This window comes from Bos indicus, chromosome 25 (assembly GCF_029378745.1).
Source record: "Bos indicus isolate NIAB-ARS_2022 breed Sahiwal x Tharparkar chromosome 25, NIAB-ARS_B.indTharparkar_mat_pri_1.0, whole genome shotgun sequence".
In the NCBI taxonomy this organism is placed as follows: domain Eukaryota; kingdom Metazoa; phylum Chordata; class Mammalia; order Artiodactyla; family Bovidae; genus Bos; species Bos indicus.
Window position 1 is genome coordinate 17,970,306 of NC_091784.1, and position 20,722 is coordinate 17,991,027.

The following is a 20,722-nucleotide window of genomic DNA, read 5'->3' on the forward strand; positions in this document are numbered from 1 at the left end:
GAGGAGAAGGGGACGACAGAGGATGAGATGGCTGGATGGCATCACTGACTTGATGGATGTGAGTCTGAGTGAATTCGGGGAGTTGGTGATGGACAGGGAGGCCTGGCGTGCTGTGATTCATGGGGTCACAAAGAGTCAGACACGACTGAGTGACTGATCTGATCTGATCTGAACCCACTCCAGCGCTCAAAATTCTCCAAGCCAGGCTTCAGCAATACATGAACTGTAAACTTCCAGAAGTTCAAGCTGGTTTTAGAAAAGGCAGAGGAACCAGAGATCAAATTGCCAACATCCGCTGGATCATCGAAAAAGCAAGAGAGTTCCAGAAAAACATCTATTTATACTTTATGGACTATGCCAAAGCCTTTGACTGTGTAGATCACAATAAACTGTGGAAAATTCTGAGAGATGGGAATACCAGAACACCTGACCTGCCTCTTGAGAAACCTATATGCAGGTCAGGAAGCAACAGTTAGAACTGGACATGGAACAACAGACTGGTTCCAAATAGGAAAAGGAGTACGTCAAGGCTATATATTGTCACCCTGCTTATTTAACTTCTATGCAGAGTACATCATGAGAAATGCTGGGCTGGAGGAAGCACAAGGTGGAATCAAGATTGCCGGGATAAATATCTATAACCTCAGATATGCAGATGACACCACCCTTATGGCAGAAAGTGAAGAGGAACTAAAAAGCCTCTTGATGAAAGTGAAAGAGGAGAGTGAAAAAGTTGACTTAAAGCTCAACATTCAGAAAACTAAGATCATGGCATCTGGTCCCACCACTTCATGGGAAATAGATGGGGAAACAGTGAAAAGAGTGTCAGACTTTATTTTTTGGGGGCTCCAAAATCACTGCAGATGGTGATTGCAGCCATGAAATTAAAAGATGCTTACTCCTTGGAAGGAAAGTTATGACCAACCTAGATAGCATATTGAAAAGCAGAGACATTACTTTGCCAACAAAGGTCCGTCTAGTCAAGGCTATAGATTTTCCAGCAGTCATGTATGGATGTGAGAGTTGGACTGTGAAGAAAGCTGAGCGCCAAAGAATTGATGCTTTTGAACTGTGGTGTTGGAGAAGACTCTTGAGATTCCATCCTCGGACTGCAAGGAGATCCAACCAGTCCATTCTGAAGGAGATCAGCCCTGGGATTTCTTGGAAGGAATGATGCTAAAGCTGAAACTCCAGTACTTTGGCCACCTCATGCGAAGAGTTGACTCATTGGAAAAGACTCTGATGCTGGGAGCGATTGGGGGCAGCAGGAGAAGGGGACGACAGAGGATGAGATGGCTGAATGGCATCACCGACTCTATGGACGTGAGTTTGAGTGAACTCCGGAAGTTGGTGATGGACAGGGAGGCCTGGCGTGCGGCAATTCATGGGGTCGCAGAGAGTCGGACACGACTGAAGCGACTTAGCAGCAGCAGCAGCAGCATTCCATTGTATAGATATACCGCATTTAGTTTATCCATTTATCAGCTGATGGACACTTGGGTTGTTTCTACTTTCTGGCTATCACAATGTTATTAATACTATGAATACAATGTTATTAATACTATGTATATTCATATCCAATTACTTATTTGTATACATTTTCACTTCTTTTAAGTTTATATCTGGGAGAGGAGTTACTGTAGCACAGTAATTCTATGTATAACTACCTGAGGAGATGTCAGACTGTTTTCCAAAGGGGCTGCACCATTCTACAGTCCCACCAGCCCTGTGAGAGGGTTACAATTTCTCCACATCCTCACCAACACTTTTTATTCTCCATGTTTTTGATTGTAGCCATCCTAATGGGTGTGAAGGGGTATCTCGTTGTGGTTTTCTGTAATGACGAACGATGTGGGGCCTTTCTATTCCCCAAATGCTAATTGGCCCTTTGTATATCTTCTTTGGAGACATGTTTGCCTATTTTTAATTAATTTGTCTTAGAGTTGTAAGAGTTCTTCATATTCTAGATACAAATCCTTTGTCAGATACACGATTTGCAAATATTTTCTCCCATTCTGTTGGTTGTCTTCTCACTTTCATGATAGTGTTCTTCCAAGAACAAAAGTTTGTATTTTGATGAAGTTCAGTTTATCTATTTTTTTCTTTCATTGCTTGTGCTTTTGGTGTCATAATTAGACAACTGTTGGCCTAATCCAAAGTCACACAGATTTACTCTTATGTTTTCTTCTAAGAGCTTTAGAAATTTAGCAGTGTGTTTTGAGTTAATTTTTTTATGTGCTGTTAAGTACAGATCTAAATTCATTCTATTGTATGTGAATTCATAGCCAAAACTCCAGTCTTTGTTTTTTTAAATCATCAGCAAGAAACACAGACAAGGGCCTTCCTTTGGTTTCCCGGTACCATCTCCCTATCCCCACCTTCTCTGCATCCGCTGGCTGAAAGATTTTGAATTTTACAGCAAAACAATTTGTACAGACCAGGGCCAGGGGCCCAGTGCAGTTTGGTAGAATCTTTTCAATAAATCTCCACTGAATTTTGCTGGGATGCAAACAGGAGTAGTTCTGACTTACCAGTTATCTGAAAATAACTTCTAATAAGGGAGAACAATTTCTTCATCCAATTCCATCAACTAGTTATGTGTTAGTGATTAAAACAAAGATTTCTACCCTATAGAGCTTATATTCTTGTGGGAGAAAACAGACAAGAAACAGAAGAAGTAAGTACCTTATATAATATGCTAAAGGGTAGTAGTGCTCTGGGGGAAGTGCAGAACAGAGCAAGAGGCATGAGGTTATGTGGTGGGGTGGGCTCTGCAACCTTTTGGAAAGAGGTGTTCAGAGTTGGTGTCCTTTCAAAACTGACATTTGAACAAAACCTTAGGAGTTGGTGAGGGATTTGACCATGGAGATATCTGGGGGAAAGGATTCCGGGCCGAGAGAATAGCCATTGCAAAGGCCACAAGGCAAAAATATGCCTCAGTATTTCAAGGAATAGGAAGGGAGCCAGTGTGACTAGAAGAGTGAGGAAAGGGAAGCTGTCACGGAGGCGAGATTATGTAGGTCTCATAAGCCATCTTGGGGACCATGACCTTTAACCTGTGATAACTGGGAAAAGCCACAGTGAGGTTCTGAGCTGAGCAATAGTACTGGGATCTGACTGACAGTTCAAAGTACGCTCTGGCTGCTGGGTTGAGAAGGGATTGTGGGCAGGAGTAAGGCAGGAAGAATAGTTAAAAGGCTTCTAAAATAGCCTCGGTGAGAGATGGGGGGAAGGGGGAGAGAGACTTGAGTGACGGCCGTTGAGACAGTGAAGAGGATCTGGTAGAGCCCAAAGGATGTCCTGGTTGATGGGAGTGTAACAGAGGCAGGTGTCAAAAGGGACCGTAGAGTTTTTGGCCTGAGAACCAGAAAGGAGTTGCCATTCCCTGTGACGGGGAGGCCACTGGGGAAGCAAGACTAGGGGTGGGAGGGCAGGGAGCTCAGCTTGGGGTGTGTGGAACTTGGGACTTTCTTGACTTCCAAGTGGAGGATCTTGTAGGCAGATAGCTATTTGAAAATGAGAAATCCAGGCTGGAGATATAAATGTGAAGGAGTCAGCCTCAAGGCAGGATGAGATACCAAGAAGAAAATGATGGACAGAACAGGGCCAGGGATGGTACCCTGGGCGCCTCTGGCACTGAGATCCAGAGGAGATGAAGAACACCCACGGAGGCTGTTTTCCTAGCAGTTTGGTAGCTACTTAAGTACATTTTGTCCCTCCCTTCCTTTTCTAATCTCCTTTCCTCCCCTCCCTTTTAATGGGCACCTACTGTGTACTAGGAACTAGAAAAGATGTTTAGCCCTCAATAAACTCATTGTCTTTACAGGAAATAAAATGCATATTTATAAGATAATGGAGATGTGCAACAACTGAGTAGAAACTTGGCCTTTCAACAGACATCTGTTTGTAACCTAGTGCAAGAATTTAGAATTCAGTTGTCTTCAACCCTTCTCTCCCATGTTTAATTTATTGCAACTGGAACCAGAAGACTGATTCACTTGCTCACATAAGATTAAATGCATGTTCGGTTTAGGAAAAAAGAGAGGTCATAGAAGACTAATCCAAACTATCCCAGTGTTGCTGTCCTTCAAAACAGAACGCCCTGAAGCAAGGCGGCGATTAAACACAGGGCGCTAGGCAGGAGGCAAAGACCCAAGGACGTGATTCTTCACCACAAGAAGCGGACAATCTAGTACTCAGCCTAGAATCACCTGGGAGCTTTTGAAACCATTGTGATCCTGGGCTCCCCGCTAATTAAGTCAGAATTTTTGGTTCACAATCCGAAAAATTCTAAAAGGCTCTTTAGGGACCCTAATGTGCAGCCAGAGAAGAGAACCACTAATCTAGGTGTTTTTTTTTTTTCCACAAATTATTTTAAAATTTGTAAATCATAAAGGATTTCAACCAAGTATGAGAATTATAGTTCATTTGGTCTATTCTTTAGGGAACAGACCTAAAGGAAATGATTATAATTCAACTTCACAAATAATCCACAATTTAGTATATTCTCTGATGGGAGTAACCTGCTCTCAAACCACATTTCACAATAAAAAGAATGTCAGTCTTCTGCTTACCTGATGGGCTAGACAGTCTTGCTTTGTCAATTTTAAACATCACTATTTTAAATTACTTTGTGATACCGGTAAACTCATTTTTTTTTCTCTCAAAGATATGTTATCTTTCTTAATGATTCATACTTGTTGCTTTAGAAAAAAATGTATAGACCAAATGAGAACCAGTTTCATTTGCTGTCATCTGAACACACCTGGTAAACTGTCAGCCTTATGGCCATAAAGCAGCACAGAGAACAACCAACACTGGAGAATTTTATTAACGAAAAAACCTCTCATAATTTATTAACAAAGTCACAGGACAATAACTGTACATTTCCTTCTCTGCCACTGTCACCTGTTAAATTACTATTATCTTTACACACAAGGAAAAGTGGACATACTTTAAAGTCTTTCTGATAAATATATCGCCACTTTGCATCCTGCCTGGATAACGCTCTTCAGAACGACATATGCTGGAGCCTGTTTAAAAAAAACAACAGTAAGCAAACCAAAGAAATCCGTTCTATATTCACTTTCCATTGTAAGGCACAAGTCTAGCATGGCAGGGTTGGGACTTCTCTGGATAAATAATAAGATCTAAGAAATGATTTTAACAGGGGGAAAAAAAAATACTTGTCAAAAGATTAGAATGCCTTTGCTACAGCCAAAACATCTGACCCAACCAGCTTCTCACCGGAAACAGCGAATGTGCTGGGGAAAAGGATAAGGAAGCAAGAAATGATTCCCAGCTGGGAGCAAGGCTTTTGCTTGCTTTCTGTCAAGCAGTTCTATTAATGCTCACTTGTGAATGCAACTGGTGATGGAACTAAAGTCGAATGCTGTAAAGAACAGTCTTGCATAGGAACCTGGAAAGCTAGGTCCATGAATCAAGGTAAATGGGAAGCAGTCAAATAGGAGATGGCATTTAGGAATCAGTGAACTAAAATGGACCGGAATGGGCGAATTTAACTCAGATGACCATTATATCTATTACTGTGGGCAAGAATCCCTTAGCAGAAATGGAGTAGCCCTCATAGTCAACAAAAGCGTCTGAAACGTAGTACTTGGGTGCAATCTCAAAAACGATAGAATGATCTCTGTTCATTTCCAAGGCAAACCATTCAATATCGCAGTAATCCAAGCCTTTGCCCCAATCACTAATGCATAAGAATCTGAAGTTGAATGGTTCTATGAAGACCTACAAGACTTTGTAGAACTAACACCAAAAAAAGATGTCCTCTTCATCACAGGGGATTGGAATGCAAAAGTAGGAAGTCAAGAGATACCTAGAGTAACAGGCAAATTTGGCCTTGGAGTACAAAATGAAGCAGGGCAAAGGCTAACAGAGTTTTGCCAAGAGAACACACTGGTTATAGCAAACACTCTCTTCCAACAACACAAGAGACAACTCTACACATGGACATCACCAGATGGTCAATACCGAAATCAGACTGATTATATTCTTTGCAGCCAAAGATGGAGAAGCTCTACACAGTCAGCAAAAACAAGACTGGGAGCTGACTGTGGGTCAGATCATGAACTCCTTATTGCCAAATTCAGACTTAAATTGAAGAAAGCAGGGAAAACTACTAGACCATTCAGGTATGACCTAAATCAAATCTCTTATGATTACACAGTGGAAGTGACAAACAGATTCAAGGGACTAGATCTGATAGACAGAGTGCCTGAAGAACTATGGACGGAGGTTCGTGACATTGTACAGGAGGCAGTGATCAAGACCATCCCCAAGAAAAAGAAATGCAAAAAGGCAAAATAGTTGTCTGAGGATGCCTCACAAATAGCTTAGAAAAGAAGAGAAGTGAAAGGCAAAGGAGAAAAGGAAAGATATTCCCATCTGAATGCAGAATTCCAAAGAATAGCAAGGAGAGATAAGAAAGGCTTTCTCAGTGATCAATGAAAAGAAATAAAGGAAAACAATAGAATGGGAAAGACTAGAGATCTCTTCAAGAAAATCAGAGATACCAAGGGAATATTTCATGCAAAGATGGGCACAATAAAGGACAGAAACGGTATGGATCTAACTGATGCAGAAGATATTAAGAAGAGGTGGCAAGGAGAACTATACACAGAACTATACAAAAAAGATTTTCATGACCCAGATAACCACGATGGTGTGATCACTCACCTAGATCCAGACACCCTGGAATGCGAAGTCAAGTGGGCCTTAGGATACATCACTATGAACAAAGTTAGTGGAGGTGATGGAATTCCAGTTGAGCTATTTCAAATCCTAAAAGATGATGCTTTTAAAGTGCTGTACTCAACATGCCAGCACATTTGGATAACTCAGCAGTGGCCACAGGACTGGAAAAGGTTAGTTTTCATTCCAATCTCAAAGAAACACAATACCAAAGAATGCTCAAACTACCACACAATTGCATTTATCTCACATACTAGCAAAGTGATGCTCAAAATTCACCAAGCCAGGCTTCAACAGTACATGAACCGAGAACTTCCAGATGTTCAAGCTGGATTAAGAAAAGGCAGAGGAACCAAAGATCAAATTGCCAACAGCCGTTGGATCATCGAAAAAGCAAAAGAATTCCAGAAAAACATCTATTTCTGCTTTACTGACTATGCCAAAGCCTTTGGCTGTGTGGATCACAATAAACTGTGGAAAATTCTTCAAGAGATGGGAATACCAGACCACGTGACCTGCCTCCTAAGAAATCTGTATGCAGGTCAGGAAGCAACAGTTAGAACCGGACATAGAACACAGACTGGTTCCAGTTTGGGAAAGGAGTACATCAAGGCTGTATATTGTTACCCTGCTTATTTAACTTATATACAGAGTACATCATGTGAAATGCCAGGCTGAATGAAGCACAAGCTGGAATCAAGATTGCTGGGAGAAATATCAATAACCTCAGATATGCATATGACACCACCCTTATGGCAGAAAACAAAGAAGAACTAAACAGCCTCTTGATGAAAGTGAAAGAGGACAATGAAAAAGCTGGCTTAAAACTCAAGATTCAGAAAACTAAAATCATGGCACCCGGTCCTATCCTGTCATGGCAAATAGATGGGGAAACAATGGAAACAGTGATAGAGTTTATTTTGGGGGGCTCCAAAATCACTGCAGATGGGGAGTGCAGCCGTGAAATTAAAAGATGCTTGTTCCTTGGAAGAAAAGCTATGACCAACCTAAGTAGCATATTAAAAAGTAGAGACAGTACTTTGCCAACAAAGGTCCATCTGGTCAAAGCTATGGTTTTTCCAGTAGTCATGTACGGATGTGAGAGTTGGACTATAAAGAAAGCTGAGCATTGAAGAATTGATGCTTTTGAACTGTGGTGTTGGAGAAGACTCTTGAGAGTCCCTTGGACTGCAAGGAGATCCAACCAGTCCATTCTGAAGGAGATCACTTTGTGGGTGTTCTTTGGAAGGAATGATGCTAAAGCTGAAACTCCAATACTTTGGCTACCTGATGTGAAGAATGATTCTTTGGAAAAGACCCTGATGCTTGATGATGACTGAAGGTGAGAGGAGAAGTGGACGACAGAGGGTGAGATGACTGGATGCCATCACGGCCTGGACATCAATGGACCTGAGCTGAGCACGCTCCGGGAGCTGGTGATGGACAGGGAGGCCTGGCGTGCTGCAGTCCATGGGGTCGCAAAGAGTGGGCACAACTGAGCGACTGAAGTGAACTGACCGATATGGGTTCTCTTTCTCTGACGGTGGTTTTATAACTTTCTGGAAACAGAAATGTTCCTGTGCCTCAACCTTCCAAATAAAGTACCACTACAAGCAAACAGTAAAGATGGGTCCCTACCAGTTCTGCGTCATGTTCGAGGCCTATGTCATGGTGCTCAAGCTCTTCATCCCGAAATTTCTTGATCACCTGGTTAAATAAAAAGAAATTGAAACAAATCAGCCTTCCAACTCCCCACTGTTCAAACTTACTCTGGTGGCCAAAGCCTCATGCTGCCATCTAAGACACGGGTAGGCAGACTTTTCCTGCAAAGGGCCAGAGGCAGTACTTCAGGTTTCTCGGGCTATAAGGTCCCTGTCACAATGACTCAACTCTGCCACCCTAGAGGGGACAACAGCCATGGACACACAGACAAATGAGTGCAGCTGTGTTCCAGAAAAACTTATTTACAGAGACAGGTGGGTGGCCACTGACTTAGACTTAAAAAAAAATTAAACAGTTCCCTTATTTTCTGTAGAAAATTTCTGAGGATATTTACTTATTATTCTGAGTACATTCGTTTATTTAATCTGAAGGATCTGTGCTCATGGCCTTCGCTCAGGATCCAACAATGACCCAGAGGCAGAGAGAATACAGGTGTGGGCTCAGGAAACTCGGGTTTCAGTACCAGCTCCGCCCGAGCACGTGACACGGCCCATAGCTTCAGCTGCCTCAGTGTGCACGCCCTTCAAATGAGGTGCTGCCTCAAGTTTCTAAGGCAGTGCTAGTCCCTAACATTCCATTTTGTTCCTCTTACCAAACTGCGTATCTGCCCTTTCCCCCTGGCAGTCCCTTCCAGAGCGTGGTCCGATACCTGCAGAAGCTCCTCGTATTTTTCAGGCTCCTTCTCCATCAGCGTCCTGATCTGGTTGTTGTAGTGGTGTGCGATGGACTCTTCCACGGCCACTGTGCAGGCCATGGCGCCCTCCTTCCCAAGCAGGGCAGTTCCGGCGCCTGGAATGGTCAGATCCAGAAGGTAAAGGATGGGGTTGATACCACTGGGGATGGAGACCAGGTCAGGGTTTGTCGCCTGGCACCCTGGGGCTGGGCAATTCCTTGTTGTGCAGGAGTGTCCTGAACGTGGTAGGATGCTTAGCGGGATCCCTGACATTTACCCACTAGGTGCCAGTGGCATCCCCAGTTGCAACAACCAAAACTGTCTCTAGATGTTGCCAAGTGTCCTCAGGAGCAACCTGCCATCCTTGAAAACCATGGTGCCAGATGACAGTGTAAGAATGTTCTTTGAGTGCTTTTTCTAACCTTCTGATAATGGCAGGAGCGAGTCTTCACTGGGGTTCTTGGGTTCTTCTGTATCACTGACTCTCCCTTTTTATTTTTGTGTTTTTTTTTTTTTTCTTTTGGCTGTGCCTCAGGGCTTGTGGGATCTTCGTTCCCCAACCAGGGCTGGAACCTGGGCCCTCAGCAATGAAAGCGCTGAGTCCTAACCACTGAACTGCCAGGGAGTTCCCTGACTCTCTTTTTAAGAGTGAGCAGATCCCAAGTTTAGAACCTTCATCAGGGAACTTCATCTGGCCAGTCAAATTACTCTAGCCTTTTCCCTCTCTGTTGTAGTTATTTTCAATGTATCTTCTATTTATAAAAGTACTGATTTTAAGGTTCTATCTTAAATAAATTTAAGCAAAAAAAAATCAATTTAACTTTAGAAAAATATTAAGTAAACTTAAAGGTTGTAAGGGGACACAGCAAGAATTGTAGAGGGGTTATTTAGTGATTCAGCCATCCCAGATCCCTAAGCTCACACGGGCTCTCCGAGATAGACACGCACCCAGCGCAAACCCCACCACGTTCCAAAAGGGCATGAGAACGGTCGGCCGCACCCTGAATGCAACCATCAGCTCATTGAACTTTTTCAAGTGGTCCTTTTCTTGATCCCACATTTTCTGTAAGAAACATAAAAACAAAGACATTTCAGAGAGACCACCTGCTACGTAATAAGGAAGCCACATGCTGTGTTCACGTGGGTAAAGGAAGCACAATGGGGAGAATGATGGGAACTGCTACTTCCCCCAGTCCCCTTGAATCATCAAAGGAAAAGCCCTAAACATCAGATTACGGGGAAGAGAGACAGCAAACCAAGAGAAGTGTCTGTTATCTCCATTCCAGACAAGCAGAGTCCGAACCGCAGAGCCGGCAGAAGCAGCTCAGATCCACAGTGCGCCTATTCAAGGACAAGGGGCCACACCCCAAAGACATGAGATGCGTAGCCCATTTCAGAATTTAGGAGGGCAGAATATTACCCTTTATATGATTTCCTTTCAGACAGCCAGAAATGTATCATTTACATCAAAGGAAAAAGGAAGAATGATCGTAAGAGCTAACACGTAAGAGTATGTCCCATAGCCAGGTACTATCAAATAGCTTTGTGAAGGACAAACTATCATTATCCTCACTATACAGATGAAAGAAGTGAGGCACAGAGAGGTTAGGTAATTTGCCCGAGTACTCAGAGCAGGCCATTTAACTTGTGCTAAGTGGCTACTACATGCCAGGCATGGTATTCGCTGCTCTACACCAGCTCATTTACTCTTCACCAAAACTGAATGACGTTTTGTCAGCTCATTTTGCAGACACGGAACACGTCATGGGACTTCCTCAAGCTCACAGAGGTAGGAGGTGGGACAGAGCTGGAATGGGAACTTCGCTCTGTGTGACTATGAAGCCCAGGCCTGTCCGATCTGCCCCTCAGTATAAAATATCAAATATCCCCACTGGGCTCCACTAGGGGTGGGACCCCAAGGTCTTACAACCGGTGTTTTGAGTTGATGCAGTGACTCTTAGTCCTTTTTTATTGCTCCCCGCCACAAAATTTTAATACTACAGCAAGAGTGTGTATTTGTTTATGTACTATAAATCTGCTTATGTCTGTCTGCGGTTTATAAAAAAGAATATACGCTTTTTACTCCTCCACCGCCATCCCACAACCAATTTTTCCTCTCTTGGGGACAACAGTACCTCCCTTGACATTGCATGACCCGATGTGATTCATCACTGAGATAAAGACGTGCCCACCTGAATGACCGGCCCGACGCTTGTCCGACCCAGGACGGCCATCTGCCCTGCATAGATGCGGTTCGCTCCATATTCACCTGCATGATCCACCCGGATTATTCGATCCACAGCTTTCCTATTGATATTGTCTAAGGTCATTCCCGAACTGCAAAATCTGACACTGATTCTTCTTCCATAAGCTGCAATGCAAGTGTTTATTCTCCGTTACTCTCAGGTAAAATTGAGATGATTCCTTTCATAGAAGAAAGAGGCATCTTACAGCAAAGGTCACAAATAAGCTCCCCATGGAGAGGGCAATGGCACCCCACTTCGGTGCTCTTGCCTGGAAAATCCCATGGACAGAGGGGCCTGGTGGGCTGCAGTCCATGGGGTTGCTGAAAGTCGGACAGGACTGAGTGACTTCAGTTTTATTTTTCTCTTTCATGCATTGGAGAAGGAAATAGCAACCCACTCCAGTGTTCTTGCCTGGAGAATCTCGGGGATGGTGGAGCCTGGTGGGCTGCCGTCTATGGGGTCATACGGAGTCGGACATGACTGAAGCGACTTAGCATAGCATAGCATAGCATAGCATAGCATAGGTTGGGGAAGCCTACAAATGGACTCTGTTTAACCTGCAGTGATTTGTAGCTTTGTTTTTTAAACTTCTTATTTTGTACTGGGGTATAGCCCATTATCAAAAAATGTGATACTTTCAGGTGAACGGGGAAGGGACTCAGCCATACATACACATGTAACCATTCTCCCCCAAACGCCCCACCATCCAGGCTGCCACATAACACTGAGCAGAATTCCATGTGCTATACAGTAGGTCTTTGTGAGTTATCCATTTTAAGTACAGCAGTGTGTAGGTTTTCTTTTTTTTTTTTTAAAGTAAATTAATTACCAGTATTTAAAACACAGAAGATTTAACTAAAGATCTGGAGCCTGGCTTCAGTTGAAGTGTATGTCAATCTAGAAATACTGACGGTGTCTTTTCACCAGACAGCTAACACGGCAGCTGTCTCTGGATGGGCATGTTTCCCCACTTCATACACCTGCTTCTTTTCCAACTCTGGCTGCACACAACCCCTAGGGGGCTCTCAGAATCATGGATGCTCCTCCCCAGTTGATCCCTGGGAGATGATGCTTTTAAAAAGTTCTGTGCACAAATGTTCTCTGCAGCCAAGGTTAAGAACTGTAGATTTAATTTCTCTTATTAAAAGTAACTGTGCCAGTGAGCATCTGACTTTGAGAATTTAGCCTAGCACTTACATTTCATCTCATTCTGGTACTTCATTCAACTGAACTCTTTTTGCTTTCAAAACGTGAATTCTTCAGGATAGATTAGATTTTGTCTTTTAAAAAAATCTCCAAATAGTTAACACCTTGACTATAATCTCTGAGGCTTGTATTAGAGCATTCCCAAAGTTCTCTCCCCTAAGAGAAGAGTTTTATAACATGTTTAGATGTATAAGGTGTTAACTCATTTTGCAGATATGGAAGTAAAGACTTAGACCATTTAGTTGGTAATGTGAACTCTGACTGTATTGGTATCATCTCAAGATGTGTTTCAGGGCTCTTATGTATGACTACCATCTGTTGAATAGATACCTTTCATTTAGGCTAAGGAATACCCACAAAATGTGTAGAAAGTTTCATTCTGATACATCTATAGCCTTTTTTTCCCCCCATTAAAAAAGGCTTGAGTGTTTTGGACACAAAGTGATCGGGTAGGCCTGATGAAATCTGAGATGTGCATTTGAACTTTTCAGGCTGAGGATTTTAAATGCCTCACTCTAGACAAAGGAGCAGTGGATATGGGGGTCTGAAGCATGGTGTCCCAGCTTTGAGCCATTCTTCCACAGAACCTGCTCCATCTCACTGAGCATGCCTGACTTAACTGGGTGGATTCCAAGTTCTGCCAGGTGTAAGGTACCACTCAGATCTATGTCATCAGACAGCAGGTCACTGTGGTCCACGGCCTTTTGCTTTGTTTTGGCCACGCTGCATGCAGGATCTTAGTTCCCCTACTAGGCTTCGAACCTGCGCCCCCTGCAGTGGAAGTGCACAGTCTTAACTGCCAGGGAAGTCCCTCTATGACCATGTTTCCATGTGGAGAACAATTTGAGACATTTGACAAAATCGAGGTAACCTGTCCCAAGTTTTTCCAAGTCCAAGGCCTGGCCTCCTTGTAGAAAGATGTGGTCCAAAAGTTAAAATTAAAAATGATGAGATGGGACTTTCCCTGGCGGTCCAGTGGTTAAGAATCCGTCTGCCAATGCAGGGGACATGGGTTCGATCTCTGGTTCTGGAAAATCCCACGCACCACAGGGCAACTAAGCCTGTGCGTCACAACTACTGAGCCTGCGCTCTAGAGCCTACAAGTCACAGTACTGAAGCCCACCCGCCTACAGCTTGTGTCCACAGCACGAAAAGCCACTGCAGCGAGAAGCCCTCAAACTGCGGTAAGAGCAGCCCCCGCGCTGCGGTGAGAGGAAGCCTGTGCAAAGCAACAGAGACCCAGTACAGCCACGAATAAATAAATAATGAGATGACTCAACTTCTTAAAATAACCTTGTTCTCTCATTTTGTTACTCCAACCACAAAATGTGTTAATAAGAAAGAACTTTTAAAACAACACAATACTCCTTTCTTTTTTTTGTCCAAGCTGAGTGGCTTGTGGGATCTTAATTCCCAGACCAGGGACTGAACCATTGAACTGGGCCCTCACCAGTGAAAGTGCAAAGTTCTAACCACTGAACCATTGGGAAATTCCTCAATATTAATTTTTAAGAAATCATTTACTGAGAAATAGCAAGGGGTTAAGTGCATGAGTTCAAACACACAGCTGACTTTTGATGGGTAGAGTTATAATTCCTATTAAAAACATATTTGACTTTTCCCTAACACTGCAACACTTTTCCAGATTCAGGCACCTAATAAATGCCTTTTTTGAGGTATATATGGAGGGTGAGGTATAGTAATATTTGCCATCCCTATCTTGTTACAACATCTGCAAGGTGGCTTTAAAAAGTATTGGATGGATGCTTTTTAGATTGCAAAGATATCATTTAAATGGCCATACTATCCAAAGTAATCTACAGATTTAATGTGACCCCTATCAAATTACCCATGACATTTTTCACAGAACTAGAAAAAATAATCATGAAATTTGTATGGAACCATAAAGACTTAGAATTGCCAAAGCAAGCCTGAGAAAAAAGAATAAAGCTGGAAGAATAATCCTCCCGGATTTCAGACAATACTCCAAAGCTACAGTAATCAAAAAAATGTGGCACTGGCACAAAAAGAGACAAATGGATCAACTGAACAGAACAGAGAGCCCAGAAATAAACCCACACACCTAGCCAGTTAATCTTTGATAAAGGAGGCAAGACTATACAATGAGAAAAAAACAGTCTCTCCAGCAAGTAGTGTTGGGAAAGCTGGACAGCCACATATAAATCAAGTTAGAACATGCTCTCATAGCATACACAAAAATAACTCAAAATGTAAGTTATAAATAAATAAGACAGGACACCACAAAACTCGTAAAAGAGAAAATAGGCAAAACATTCTCTGATATAAACAGTACCAATGTTTTCTTAGATCAGTCTCCCAAGGCAATAGAAATGAAAGCAAAAACAAATAGGACCTAATCAAACTTATAAGCTTTTGCACAGCAAAGGAAAATGCAAAGACAACCTTCAGACAGAAAATATTTGCAAACAATGCAGCCAACAAGGGCTTAATTTCCAAATTATACCAACAATTCATACAACTCAAAAAAAACACACACACAAAAAAAAAAAAAAAAAACCAAACAACCCACTAAAAAAAACAGGTAGAAGATCTAAATAGACATTTCTCCGAAGAAGATATTACAAATAGCCAATAGACACATGAAAAGACGCTCAACACTGCTAATTAGAAAAACGCAAATCAAAACTACAATGAGGTACTACCTCATACCAGTCAGTCAGAATGGCCATCATTAAAAAGTCTACAAATAACAAATGCTGGAGAGGGTGTGGAAAAAAGGGAACCCTGGTACACTGTTGGTTAAGAATGTAAACTGGTAGAGCCACTATGGAGAACAGTATGCTGGTTCCTCAAAAAACTAAAAACAGTTGCCATATGATCCAGTAATACCACTTCTGGGCATATACCTGGACAAAACTATAACTGGAAAAGACACACGCACCCCAATGTTCAAAGCAGACTATTCACAACAGCCAAGAGATGGAAGCATACTAAACGTCCATTGACAGATGAATGGACAAAGAAGATGTGGTCTATCTACACACACTCACACACACACAATGGAACACTGCTCACTCATAAAGAGTGAAATAATGCCATTTGCAGCAACATGCATGGATCTAGAGATTATCATACTAAATGAAGGCAGAGAAACACAAATACCAGGTGATACCACTTATGTGTGGAATCTAAAATGAGAACTAAGAAATTTACAAAAGAACTTATTTAAGAAACAGACTCACGTAGAAAACAAACTTTTGGTTACCAAAGGGGAGATGGGGTGGGGGAAGGATAAATTAGGAATCTGGAATTAACAGATACAAGCTACTCTCTATAAAATAGATAAGGGCCTTCCCTAGTGGGCCAGTGGTTAAAACTCTGCCTTCCAGTGCAGGGGTGTGGGTTTGAACTCTGGTCAGGGATTTAAGATCTCACATTCCTTCCGCCAAAAACCAAAACATAAGGCAGAAACAATATTGCAACAAATTCAATAAAGACGTAAAAAATGGTCCACACTAAAAAGAATAGATAAACAAGGTCCTACTATATAGCACAGGAAACTATATTCAATATCTAGTAATAAATCATAATGGAAAAAAAAAAGTATGAGATGGACCATAGACAGGGCACAGAACTAGAATCAGAAAATACCTATCTTGTCTCTAACACAGACTTTTGACAATTCCGAATTGCCATTTCTTACATATAAAATTGGGAACAATGTGGTTATATTCTTTTTTGGGGAAACACAATAACAATACCTTTCTGAGTTATCATGAAGATAAAAAGATACAGGACGCAAGTAACTACAAGTGAAAAAGAATGAAGGAGCATTAAAATTCATCTTCAACAATCCTGAGTTTTGCCTGCACTGTCACACACTTTAAAACTGAGAAATAATAAAATTGAGGCCCAGTGCTAAAAGCTCTCAAGTGCATCATTTTCTATTTGTGATTTCCTAAAATGTGAAACATATACCAGTGATGACACCTACGAGATTTCAATTTGTATATGAAAAGATCTTAAGTTGCTATGATTATCTTCCATACACATATAGAAACCTATATGCAGGTCAAGAAGCAACAGTTAGAACTGGACATGGAATAACAGACTGGTTCCAAATTGGGAAAGAAGTATGTCAAGGCTGTATATTGTCACTCTGCTCATTTAACTTAAATGCAGAGTACATTATGCGAAATGCCAGGATGGATGAAGCACAAGCTGGAATCAAGATTGCCAGGAGAAATATCAATAAACTCAGATACACAGACGACACCACCCTTATGGCAGAAAGCAAAGAACTAAAGAGCCTCTTGATGAAAGTGAAAGAGAAGAGTGAAAAAGCTGGCTTAAAACTCAACATTCAGAAAACTAAGATCATGGTTTCTGGTCCCATCACTTCATGGCAAACAGATGTGGAAACAATGGAAACACTGAAAGACTTTATTTTCATGGGCTCCAAAACAACTGCAGATGGTGACTGCAGCCATGAAATTAAAAGACACTTGCTCCTTGGAAGGAAAGCTATGACCAACCTAGACAGCATATTAAAAAGCAGAGAAGTTACCCTGCCAACAAAGGTCTGTCTAGTCAAAGGTATGGTTCTTCCAGTAGTCATGTATGGATGTGAGAGTTGGACCATAAAGAAAGCTGAGCGCTGAAGAATTGATGCTTTTGAACTGTGGTGTTGGAGAAGACTTTTGAGAGTCCCTTGGACTGCAAGGAGATCCAACCAGTCCATCCTAAAGGAAATCAGTAGTGAATATTCATTGGAAGGACAGATGCTGAAGCTGAAACTCCACAATACTTTGGCCACATGATGTGAAGAACTGATTCACTGGAAAGGACCCTGACGCTGGGAAAGACTGAAGGCAGAAGGGGACGACAGAGGATGAGATGATTGGATAACATCACTGACTCAATGGACATGAGTCTAAGCAATCTCCCGGAGTTGGTGATGGACAGGGGAAGCCTGGTGTGCTGCAGTCCATGGGGTCGCAAAGAGTCGCACACACGACTGAGCAACTTAACTGACTCTCTTCCAACTCTTTTGATTTTATCAAGGAGACTGTCTCAGTTTACAGCTGACATATCTTAAAATCTTCCTAACACTTGTTAATTTTCCTTTCTTTCGAGAAAAAAGATGGGCTTGAGTTCAAACCTTGGTAGACAACAGTATCTAATACAATAACTTGTTTTCAGCGTACTTTTATGATTTTTTTCTTGGGACAAGAAATACAGGTTTTCCGTTTACCTAGGGATCTAGTTTCCAGTGTTCTGATTTTAAAAAGGAATATGGTCTAGGGAAATTAAAAAAAAAAAAAAAAAAACACTCTAGTAGTATCAGTGGTAAAATATCAATGGTACAGTTATTAAGCAAAAATCCTGAAGGTGGTACACGCATGGTTTAACTTTGAGAAAATGACCTCACAATTTTCTGAGGCAGCTCAGATAAATGAGGAAAAGACGAGTCAGAATCTAAGCCCAAGTCTCCCTACTCCAATTCGATGCTCCTTCCAACATTCCGGTGCTTCTCTAACTTGCAAATGCACACGAGTCATTCCAAGGTCTTGTTAAGATCCGGTAGGTTAGAGGAGCGATCTGAGAATCTGCGTTTCTAACCGGCTCCGGAGTGGGGCGGGCGTACGGGAGGAAACCCACTCTGCCGGTCGTAGGGCCACCTACAAGGTCATAAGCGAAAGCTACGAGGACTACCCCCCCCCCCCCCACCCCCGCCCTAGGAAACTAAACTTTCAAGGTTGCCAACTCTCCTCAATTCGGAACGCCTACCACACCTGCAGTGACGTCACAGAACAGGCGCGAAATTGCGTCATCCCCCAAACGCACGGACGCCGAATGGGCTCGCCAGAAAACTGAGGAAAACCCACCCCCTTTCCGTCCGGCGGGCTCCGCGGCCGACTGCAGGCCTCGCGCCGCTTTTCCAGCCGCGCAGTCGCCCTCCGTCGCAGCCCTGTGACGTATGAACGTCTGCCCCCCGTGACCTCTACGACCTAAGCCTAAGGCGAAAATTCCTGGGCTCCTCAGCCCCGCGCGCAGTCGCGCTCAGGCTTCCCCTTTACCTGAGAGGGGCTGCAGGGCGCCTGTGCGCAGCCGCCACAGGCAGCAAGCCGCCAACGCCCGGGCACAACTCATTGCCGCGGAAGCAGCACTACTTCTCCTTAAACGGAGGGGGTCAACGGTACCCTTGGCGTAGACTGATGACGCACGGCCTACGGAAGGCAGATGCGGTTGGCTCTCGCACCGGTGGAAACGCCCCTAATCCCCCGCTTCCACTCGATTGGTTGGAAATGTCAAATGAAAAGACTCTAGTGGATGCGGTCGCTATCAATCACTACGTAAAGAGTTGCCATAGAGACGAGAATGCTAACGTGCTCTTTCAAAAATCCAAACAGGTAAAATATTACTCACCTCAATTCCTGAGGAAAAGGACAATGAGGGAATTGTTTACCGGCATAGCCATTGTATTTTGTGCTTTGCCAGTACAGGAAATTTCTATCTGTAGGCTCTTTAAAATAGTAGAAATTACAGTCTGAAATTCAATTCACCACGTGAAAAGTGTTGACTCTAGTTATTGGGATTGACAAACTAAATTTCTTCCTACTCCTTTTCTTTATTTTTAGATTTTCTACAAAGAACATTTATTATTGCTATCCTTATTTGTCCTTTACTGTTAGTGAGAGAGTGTGTTAGTCCCTCAGTTGTGCGGGACACTTTGTGACCCCCATGGGCTGTAGTGTGCCAGGCTCCTCTGTCCATAGAATTCTCCAGGCAAGAATATTGGAGTAGGTAGCGATTCACTTCTCCAGGGGATCTTCCCCAGCCAGGGATCCAATGTGGGTCTCCTTGAGGGGAAGGTTGGGATGAGTAGATTTAGCAACATATTCCATACTTTTGAGTCTGTATCCAGTCTGTCAGGGCAGACTCATTAATTGTAACAAATCGCTGTTCAGGAGGCTGTGTATGTGTGGAGGCATGTTTAATAATGGTAACTTCAGAGTTGAAATTGTGAGAAGGTGACTTTCATTTTTTACTTTACATTCTTGGATTATATATCTTTTATCCATCACTTTTATCCATATTTAAGATAGACTGCTATTGTAAAATAATGTTGCTAGTTGTTTTAAAATTTAACGCACTTTTTTGCTGAAAGTTTTACTTTCAGGTTGGAAGGACTCATTAACACAAGAAACCACATGGTATTACATACATAAACAATTTCAAATTTTTATGAAAGATTATTTGACAATTTCAACATACAGTAATTAAAAGAAGAGAAATAGAAACAATAGAGAGAATTAACAACACATACACCACCAAATTGGTGGTGTCTACATCTAGACTACATCTAGTCTACATTTAGACTTGAACAGGCTGGAAGTCCCTTGTTAACAGCAATCTGGAGTCTCTACTGGGAAAGGGTCCTGGGCTGTGTATCCACCCCAAGGGTGAGACTTCATATTGCAGTTTCAGGGGCTCTTGTTTATAATCCTAGACTGCAGACTGGTATCATTAACAGTTTGCATGAAGAAATGCAGCTCTGTTTTCACTTTCACCTTTTTACAATGCTGTTTGTTTCACTTTGTGAGCCATAGGATTTCGTTGACCCTGCGGGGTTAGCCAGATCTCCAGGGGCTCAAGAATTCTAAGACCCACTCCTTTTCTTATCTAAAGTGCTGCCTGACTTGCTGTGCTTACACACACAGAGTCTGGGTGGTGTCAAGGCTCGTCCAAAGCAGATCAGAGGCCTGCTCTCCTGCTTCTGAAGCCTGAACAAGACTTCCTTCATTTTACTTTCCCTAAAAGCTGGGCTCAGGATTGTTTAGGCTGAAATGCATAGGAATAAGGCAAGATAACACAAGTAGGCTTCTTCATTCTATAAGTCACATAACAATTCCAGATAGTCAATAGAAATAAAGTGATCAAAGAAACAAGTAATGGGTTAAGCAATGCAGGAAATACTTTTTGAGCAGTAGGGGACTTAGTAAAGAAGAAGTTCCACCATGAATGAGAAGTATATTTTGGTACATCAACTCCTACATCCATTAACTTATTGGTAGCAATAGTAGTAACAACAGAATGTTCTATCAAGGTCTGATTACCTGTATCTATGAAATTTTGTAACTCTTTCAGTTCAGTTCAGTGACTCAGTAGTGTCCAA

General features: G+C 42.4%; 1 protein-coding gene across 3 annotated transcripts; it reads right to left on the reverse strand.

Annotated features, from left to right (window-relative positions):
- Nucleotides 1–4,813: 4,813 nt before the first annotated feature.
- Nucleotides 4,814–18,775, reverse strand: COQ7 (coenzyme Q7, hydroxylase). Of its 3 annotated transcripts, none has more exons than XM_019988285.2 (6): nt 18,624–18,775; nt 11,302–11,480; nt 10,058–10,172; nt 9,086–9,225; nt 8,353–8,421; nt 4,814–5,033 (listed from the first exon to the last, which is right to left on the reverse strand). In XM_019988285.2, the coding sequence occupies exons 1-6, from the start codon at nt 18,694–18,696 to the stop codon at nt 4,956–4,958; spliced, it is 654 nt and encodes a 217-aa protein (XP_019843844.2). In that variant the 5' UTR covers nt 18,697–18,775; the 3' UTR covers nt 4,814–4,955. The 3 variants fall into 3 exon arrangements, with proteins under 3 accessions (XP_019843844.2, XP_019843846.2, XP_019843845.2); XM_019988287.2 differs by lacking the exon at nt 18,624–18,775 and adding an exon at nt 18,432–18,563; XM_019988286.2 differs by lacking the exon at nt 18,624–18,775 and adding an exon at nt 18,339–18,497.
- Nucleotides 18,776–20,722: the final 1,947 nt, after the last annotated feature.